The sequence below is a fragment of the Trichechus manatus genome, unplaced genomic scaffold, assembly GCF_000243295.1.
Source record: "Trichechus manatus latirostris isolate Lorelei unplaced genomic scaffold, TriManLat1.0 scaffold00171, whole genome shotgun sequence".
Taxonomy (NCBI): Eukaryota; Metazoa; Chordata; class Mammalia; order Sirenia; family Trichechidae; genus Trichechus; species Trichechus manatus.
In genome coordinates, this window is record NW_004444107.1 from 3,965,264 (window position 1) to 3,975,243 (window position 9,980).

At 34.5% G+C, this 9,980-nt stretch overlaps 1 protein-coding gene across 1 annotated transcript in view; it reads left to right on the plus strand.

The window, feature by feature from the left end:
* The window catches only part of LOC101344422 (N-deacetylase and N-sulfotransferase 3), a 219,972-nt gene that overhangs the window by 71,275 nt on the left and 138,717 nt on the right, over positions 1-9,980 (plus strand). Inside the window, exon 3 of the mRNA XM_023741102.1 lies at positions 5,471-5,558. Coding sequence (XP_023596870.1) covers positions 5,471-5,558 — 88 coding nt within the window. The remainder of the gene's footprint in view (positions 1-5,470; positions 5,559-9,980) is intronic.

A 9,980-nucleotide genomic window follows, 5' to 3' on the forward strand; every position in this document is an offset into this window, starting at 1 on the left:
GAAGGCAGAGAGGGTCAGGAGCTGGTTGAATGGACACAGGAAATCCAGGGTGGAAAGGAGGAGTGTGCTGTCACAGTATAGGGAGAGCAATTAGGGTCACATAACAATGTATGTATAAATTTTTGCATGAGAGACTAACATGAATGGTAAACTTTCACTTAAACTACTACAATAAAAAAAAAATCTGGTTTTGGAAGATGAATGTCATAGGAGAAACCTCATGATATACAGTTAAATGAAAAAGGCAAGATTCAGAATTCTCTATTTTTGGTCCTAATCACTATAGCTCTAATTTTTATTTTATGGCTCTGATTCATATATATATATGTATATATATAACATATACATATATTACACATATATGTATTACACATGCATATATATACATACATACATGCATACAATACACACATACATGCACACACACACAGGTATACTTAAACTTCCTGAAAAAAATTAGGGGAAATCCTGTCATAATATTAACTTATCTTAAAAGGTGTATTTATTAGTAATTTAAGTTTTTTTTTTTAATTAGGAAAATAAACCTTATTTTTAAAATAATCACTGATGCATGGAATTGTAAATTACCCTTAAATTGGAACAGTTAAAAATAAAGTACTGTTTTTCAGTAATCAGACAATTTTTGAATGTGGACATATATGTTCTTAGGATTCTTGAATTGATGTTTGATGAGACTTTTGGTTGATGCCTTAGCAGAGGTGGTTATGGTTACTTACCTTTTCCATGACCAATGTACTCTAAACATCAGAGAGGATTTGCTTACTCAGAATGCGTGTGGTTTTCTAAATGAGGTACTGGAACATTGATTTAGCTTATTGTGATTAGATTTTTAGATACTATCCACTATTCAGAGCCCTGGTGGCACAGTGGTTAATAGCTCGGCCGCTAACCAAAAGGTTGGCAGTTTGAATCCACCAGCCACTCCTTGGAAACCCTATGGGGCAGTTCTACTCTGTCCTGTATGGTAGCTAGGAGTTGGAATTGACTCAACGGCAATGGGTTTGGTTTTTTTTTTAATCTACTATTTTAGGCATGTTGCATATAGACAATAAAGCAAAGTATTTTATACCATAAAATTATATAATATTTTTATAGTATTTTATTCATAAAAATGATGGTCTCAGTTTAAAATAGAATAATGCTAAATATAGTCATTCTAGTAATAAAGAGTTTCATAACAAAGATGTGATCTAAGAATATTGCTGGGTGTTTGAGCTTCCTGCACAGAATAGGCCATTAGTAAGCATGTATTGAAAGGGTGGAAAGAATGGATAAATATATAACATTACTCTCATAGACACCCCAAAGATCTGGTTCATATAAACAACAAGAAAATATTACTAGCTTATCTTAAGCATAAAATTACATCTAGAACTAAATTTCCCTTTTCACAATACAAAGACATAATATTAATATCTGCCGTCTATTTCAGTATCTCTTCTATATTCACATTGTTGTTCAAGCATCACCACTAATTGTTTCCAAAACTTTTTTTATAACCCCAAATAGAAACTCTATACCCATTCAACATTAACTCCCCATTCTCTCCTCATCCCAGCTCATGGTAACGAGTCTACTTTCTGTCTCTATACACTTGCCTATTCTAGATACTTCATGTAAGTGGGAGCATACAATATTTGTTCTTTTTTGTCTGGCTTCTTTCACTTAGCATTTTACTTACATCATAGCACGTGTTAGAACTTCATTCCTTTATATTGCTGAGTAATATCCCATTGTATATATGTACTATATTTTGCTTATCCGTTCATCTATTGATAAACAATGGGATTTCTACCTTTTGGCTATTGTGAATAATACTGCAGTGAATATTGGTGTACATGTATTTGTTCGAGTTCCTGCTTTCTTTGGGGTATACACCCAAGAGTGATTTATATGATAATTCTATGTTTATCATTTTTAGGAAAGACCAGACTGTTTTCCACAGCAGCTGCACCATTTTAAATTCCCATCAGCAATGAATGAGTGTTCCTGTTTCTCCACATCCTTGTCAATACTTGTTATTTTTCATTTTTTTGATAAAAGTCATTCAAGTGGGTCTAAAGTGGTATCATTGTGGTTTTGGTTTGCATTTCCATAATGACTAATGATGTTGGATATGTGTTTATGTGCTTATTTGGAAAAAATGTTTATTGAAGTCCTTTGCCTGTTTTTTTAATTGGGTTGTTTATATTTTTGTTGCTGAATTGTAGGTATTCTTTATATATTCTGGATATTAAACCTCATCAGATATATGTTTTCTAAATATTTTCTTCCCTTTTGTAGGTTGTCCTTTTACTTTCTTGACAATGTCCTTTGATGCACAAAAAGTTTCTAATTTTGATGAAGTCCATTTTATCTATTTTTTTGTTGTTGTTGCTTGTGCTTTTGGTATTGTATCTTAGAATCCATCACCAAATCCAAGATCCTAAATATTTATCCTTATCTTTTTTCCTAAGAAAAAAAAAAAAAGATTTTTTTTTTTCTATACTATCTTTTATTCATCTCTAAGCTTTATTATTTCCTTCTTTCTGGTAGGTTTGGGTTTTGTTTGTTCTTCTTTTTCTATACCCTTAAGGCATAGATTTAGGTTGTTAATTTGAGATCTTCCTTCTTTTTTAATATAGGTGTTTACAGAGAGAGAGATTGAGATTTATTTTAAGGAATTGGCTTATGTGGTGGTGAGGAGCTGGCAAGTCCAAAATCCATAGGTCAGTGACAGGCTGGAGATTCCTGTAGTACTGTGTCCCGAAATACATAGGTCAGTCAATATAGACAGAGTGAAGAGAGGAGTTCTGGTAAGATATCTATTTATAGTCTGGAAGCAGAATACACCTTAGGGAAAACTCCCCTTTTGCTCTTAAGGCTTTCAACTGATTGGATGAGTCCCACCCACATTATGGAGGATAATCTGCTTTATTTAAGGCCAACTAATTTAATTATACAGGCAGTCCCCAGGTTACGAACAAGATCCATTCGTAAGTGTGTCTTTAATTTGAATTTGTAGGTAAGTCAGAGCAGGTGTATACAGTTCTTATTTAGCCTTGCCTTATTGCAAGAAAAGGCTCGAAGACTTTTCAATGATTTAAAAGTTGCATGTGCAGCAAGTACAGGTGATTGTGATGAAGGATTTGGTGCTAGTAGGGGTTGGTTCAGTCATTTCAAAGTCAGGACAAATTTACATAACATTAAAGGGCAACTACTAGTTGTCCTTGTAAGTCAGCCGTTCGTAACCCGGGGACTTACTATGTGTAAGTACTTCATAACTGCATCTAGACTAGCGTTTGACCAAACAACTAGGCACCATAACCTAGCCAAGTGGACACATAAATTAACCATGACAGGGAGCTAGCAATTGTTGAGCTCATACTATGTGTCAGTCACTTTACCAAGAACATAAATGAATTACTGCATTTAATCCTCACAACAGAGCTTTGCGATAATTATTATTATGCCTACTTTACACATGATGAGGATGAGTCTTGGGAAATTTAATAACATGTCCAGTGCTGAGTAGTAGTAGATCCAGGATTCCCCCTGAGACAGTCTGACTCTGGAGCCTGTGCTCTCAGTGGATACAGTATAAGTTTCAGAGCTTGAATTTAAATCCATACTTTTAGCTTCCCTTCCTAATGCTCCTTCCTTAAGGAAAAGTAAAGCTTACACCTCACACCCAGGTATAACTCCTCACCCCACCTTCACACACCAAGTCCTAGTGTACCACCTGGAAAACCCATTCCTCACTTCATCACTATTCAGCTGGGCAAATTCTCCTTTCTTTGCCCAACCTATGCCCAGCCTTGTTAAGGACAGGACCTGACCTGTCGCCAACATCAGTGCCATCACTTAACCCCTTTGTTCCAGTAGTTACTTTTGGAAACTCATGAACAGACTTACCTTTCATCTTGGAGTGCCAACAGAACTCACATCTTACATGGTTCATTTGTGCACACAGAGAAGTTGCCCACATGAAAAGAGTAATGTAAAGAAGAAGAATTAGATACCTAATTTTTGAAAACAGCATTGGTCAAATAAATGTAAATTTGATATTCAGAAGTTCTCTTCCTCTGCTTTTACACAACGGGGAGAATCCTTTGCATTCACAGGTGTTTGTGGGATAGTCACTGAATAAAAGCTGTTCATATGTATATCCTCAAAAAGGTTGAGACCGTGCACATGATGGAGTGGGGCTTCCAGGTGTCAGTTATACTACAAGAAAACAAGATGTAGTTGTGGGTCCATCTGTACTTATGGAAAGGGGAAAAGAGGAGATGGTATAGTCGAATAGAGAGCGTACCTCGTTTAAAGTCAAGCGATCTGTATCATTAATCCAAGATATAAAACTAATTTTAACTGTGAAAATTAGTCATTTCTCCTCCCTCAGTTTCCTCATGTGTATAATAAGTGTTAAGAGCCTTTATAAATCTAACATTCATTGTTACTGTCTGCCTCATTGGGATGAGCAGTCAACTGTGTGTGTGTGTGTGTGTGTGTGTGTGTGTGTGTGTGTGAGAAAGAATGGGGTGGGACAGGGAGGAAAGGGAAGAGAAGGGAATGATAGGAATTTAAATAAGAATGAAAAAGAAAAGTCCATTAAACACTCATAGTAAGGTAAATACTTTATAGGGTATGACAATATAAACCCTGATTCAAAACAGCTTTACTTGTCAGAAGTAGGATTTTTTTGTCTGTTTTTAAGTGAAAGGGCATATTGAAGATCTGCTTTACCATTATATGCCTTTTTGAAGCAATTACTGTCTTTTGGAAATCTCAGACTTAAAGATTAAAAAGTCTTGTATTTTGAAGACAAAAGATGTATAATAATCTGTTTACTTCAACATATGTTCTTGCATACCAAAAAAGAAAAAGAAAAAACATTGCTGCTGTTGAGTCAATTCCAACTCATAGCAACCCTGTAGGACAGAGTAGAACTTCCCCTGTAGGGTTTATCCAGCTGTAAATCTGTACGGGAGCAGACTGCCACATCTTTCTCTCACAGAGTGCCTGGTGGATTGGAACCACCTACCTTCTGATTAACAGCCAAGCACTTTAATCACTGCACCACCCCAGCTCCTTGTGTTCTTACATAGCTTCAGTTAAAGAGAGTTTATTTTGACAGTTGGTGATCTATGTCCCTGAGGGATAAAAACAAATACATTTTAGGGAATAGATACTAGTTCCTTAATACATACAGGATAGACTTTTCATTTACCTTTTTTTCTAGTTTTCAACATTTTTTGCCAATTTCTTGCAAGCTTAAGGATAAATATGTATGTTGTATATAATCTTGAAATATCTTTCTAGTCATAAGGTGATAAACTAGTTTTCATCATTTAATTCTCTTATATATAAAGGAATGGATTTATTCTCTGAAGGCACAAGGAAGATACCTTTTACAGATGTCTCAATACCATTCTCTGCCTGATGCATTGTTTTTAATTATGTATTTCAGGCCCTGCTTGATACACAGAATCTTTTGCGTGCACAAATCATAAATTTTACATTCAACCTGGGATTTTCGGGGAAATTTTACCATACAGGTAAGAAAAACGTAATTAACTATTCTCATTGAGTTCTTCTCTACCCACCCTATTTAAAATTGCTCACCCATCCTGCTCACAATCTCCTACGCTCCCTATGTCCTGCCCTTACTTTATTTTCTTCACGTCATTCAACTCCATTTACCATATACATTATTTAACCTTTAGAAAATGTTAATAGTTTGAATATGTATTCACTATGGTATTATACAATGAGATTCCTTTTTAACTGAACTATAATTTGTGTACATAAAAGTGCACAGTTATAATTGTGATTTGTTCAGTGAATTTTCACAAAATGTACACAGCTGTACAACCAGCATTCAGATCAAGAAAGAAAACACTGCCAGACTCCCTTGCCCTTGCACCTCCTTACAGTCACTAGCTTCCCACTAAGATAACCACTATCCTGACTTCTAATACCATAAATTCGTTTTGTGTGGCTTTGAAATTTAGGTAAAAGGAATCATACAGTATTGACTGTTCTGTATCCAGCTTATTTTGTTCAACATTATCTCATTTTCATAGATATTATTGTGTATAGTTGTAATTCTTTCATTTTCATCGCTGTGTTGTATTCCATTGTTTGAACATACCAAATTGTTTTTATCCATTCCATTCTATTGAAGAAGGTTGAGTTGTTTCCAGTCTTTGGTGTTTTTGAGTAATGTTGTTATGAACATTTTTGTACCTGTCCTTTAGAGGACATAAGCATTCACTTCTGTTGGTTATTAGCCAGGAGGAGAATTGCTGGTTATATGGCATACTTATGACCAGATTTAGTAGGTAATTCCAAACAATTTTCTATGTGGTTGTGCCAGTTTATATTCCCAACAGTATATGAGAGTTCCTGTTGCTCCACATCCTCACCAACATTTGATGGTGTTTGTCTTTTTCATTTCAGCCTTTCTGGTAGACATGTAGCAATATCGTATTGTGGTTTTAATTTACATTCCTCTGATGAGTACACATTCTTAATAAGTCCTTTGTCAGTTATATGTGTTGCAAATATTTTCTCCCACTGTGTGGGTTGTATTTTCACTCTCTAGTAGTATATTTGATTAATAGAAATACTTACTTTTGATATTCAATTTAACGTTTTTCTCCATATGGTTGGCTTTTTATGTCGTGTTGAAGATTTCTTTTTGCATATTACAAGATCATGAAGATATTTTCCTACATTCTTAAAATTTATAAATCCATGATCCATCTGGAATATTGCCCTTGGATCTCCAGTAAAATATTAAATTAGTTTTTGTGTATGTACATGATAGGGGTCAAGATACCTTCTCTTTCCATAGAGATATCTAAGTGGCACAAATTATTGAAAAGACCATCCTTTCCCCACTGTATCATAGTGTCATCACCATAAATTAGAAGATTATGTATGCATCTGCTCTGTTTCTGGACTCTGTTTCTTATGTCTTTAATCGATTTGTCTCCATCACACTGCCTTCTATATTGTAACTTTATAATTAATATTGATATCTGCTAGTGTAAATCCTCTAGCTTTGTTCATCTTCTTCAAGATTGTATTGGCTATTCTTTTTTTTAATGCATTGATTTATTGTTCTGCTTTATTATAATACATATTGTTTTCAGGGAAAATCTGACTTGCTTATACAGTATATACTCTTTAATTATTGTGAAATACATATGGCACAACAATTGCCATTTTGACCATTTTTGAGTGTAGAACTCAGTGATATTAATTATATTCACCATGTTGTGCAAGTAGCACCACTATTGATTTCCAAATGTTTTTCATCACCCTAAACAGAAACTCAGTACCCCTTAAGTAATAACTCTGCACTTACTCTTCCCCTAGCACCTGTTAAACACTAATAAATGCCTATCCCTATGCATTTGGCTTGGCTATTCTTGGCCCTTTGCATTTTCATATGAACTTTAGAATTGGCTTATCAATATCCATAAAAAAACTTGCTATGAGTGAGACTGCATTAAACCTATAAAATAATTTACAGAGAATTGACATCTTAACTATTGAGTCTTCTAGTTCTTAAACATATTTAGGTTTTCTTTAATTGCACTCAATGAAACTTTATAGTTTTTAGATTTATTTCTAGGTAATGTTTTCTGATGTAATAGCAAATCATGCCCTGTGTTTTATTTTATTTTCTATTTCTTTGCTGCTGGTATGTAAAAATACAGTGATTTTTTGTATTCATCTTATATCTAGGAACCTTGCTATATTCACTTATTAACTCTATAGTTTTTTGTAGACTTTTTTCAGATTTTCTACATATGGAGTCATGTAATTTTTGAATAGTAACAATTTTATTTCTTTCCAAGCCTTATGAATTTTATTTCTTTCCTATTGCACTTGCTTGGATAGTCAGTAAAATATTAAATATAAGTGATGATGCTAGAATTCATATCATGTTCCAGATATCAGGTGGAAATTTTTCAATTTGTTCCTTTTCTCAGGGGGAAATTTTTCAAGAGATTATTTTTGTAGATATTCTGTATTAGTTTAAGGAAGTGCCCTTCTATTCCTAGATTGCTATGTTTTATCATAAATGAGTGTTGAACCCAATTTGTTTTTAAGTTATTTATCTATTGTCCCTCACTAAAATGAATACTCTGTGAGGACGTTACTGCTGCAACACCAGCAACTTCAACAGTGCCTGTTGAAAAATGAACCAATGAACAAATAAGTGAGCGAAAGTAAAATCACATCTATTTCAGCTATTAGCATTAGATGGAACAAGGTTAGAGAATAAAATTTGAGCATGTACAATGACAGATACATTGACCAGTGCAACAGAATTGAGAACCCAGATGTGAATCCATCCACCTGTGGTCACCTGACCTTCAACAAGGGCCCAAAGTCCGTTAAATGGGGAAAAGACAACTTTTTAACAAATGGTGCTGGCAAAACTGCATGCCTATCTGCAAAAAAAAGAAACAGGACCCATACCTCACACCATATACAAAAACTAATTCAAAATGGATCAAAGACCTAAATATAAAGCCAAAAACTGTAAAGTTCATAGAAGAAAAAACAGGATCAACGATAGAAGCCCTAATACATGACATTAGCATGATACAAACCATAACCAACAACCCACAAACTCCAGATGATAAGCTAGATAACCGAGATCTTCTAAAAGTTAAACACTTAATGTTCATCAAAAGCCTTCACCAAAAGAGTAAAAAGAGAACCTACAGACTAGGAAAAAAAATTTGGCCATTACAAATCAGACGAAGGTCTAATCTCTAAAATCTACAAGAAACATCCAACACCTATACAACAAAAAGACAAATAATCCTATTAAAAAATGGGCAAAGGAAATGAACAGACACTTCACCAAAGAAGACATTCAAGCGGCCAAAAAACACATGAGGAAATGCTCGTGTTCACTAGCCATTAGAGAAATGCAAATCAAAACCACAATGAGATACCATCTCACCTGGGCATTACTAGCACAAATCAAAAAAAATGGAAATAACAAATGTTGGAGAGGCTACGGGGAGATCAGAGCTCTTATGCACTGCTGGTGGGAATGCAAAATGATATAACCATTTTGGAAAACAATATGGTGCTTCCTTAGAACGCTAGAAATAGAAATACCATATGATCCAAGAATCCTACTCCTAAGAATATATCCTAGAGAAATAAGAGTCATCAGAGGAATAGACATATGCACACCCATGTTCATTGCAGCATTGTTCACAATACCAAAAAGATGGAAACAACCTAGATGTCCATCAACAGATGAATGGATAAACAAACTATGGTACATACACACAAAGGACTATTATGCAACAATAAAGAACAATGATGAATCTGTGATGCATCTCATAACATGGATGAAACTGCAGGACATTATGCTGAGTGAAATAAGTCAATCACAAAAGGACAAATATTGTATGAGACCTGTACTGTAAAAACTCACGCAAAGGTTTACACACACAAAAAAACAATCTTTGATGGTTACCAGGGAGGGGAAGGGGAGGGCGGGGATTTGACCATGGTGTGTTACATTACTAAATAAAATACTGTGAAAGGAAATCCCTGTAGATATAAAAATAATTAAAAAGCTTCTTTCCCAAACATAATGAATATAATCAAATATATTATGATCTGCCTGAGCATAGCTGTATGCATTTTTCATGAATGAATGAACCAATCTGTATTTTTAGGAATTTAAAAAAAAAAAAAAAGATTCTGTTTGCGTGTGTGTGTGTGTGTATATATATATATATATTTGTTGTGTGTCATCAAGTTGATTCTGATGCATAGCGACCCTATAGGACAGAGTTGAACTGCCCCATAGGGTTTCCTAGGCTGTAAATCATTATGGGAGCAGATCACCAGGTCTTTTCTACCAAAGAGGTTGGTGAGTTTGAACCACTGACTTTTTGGTTAGCAGCCTGTATGTGTGTGTGTACATATAT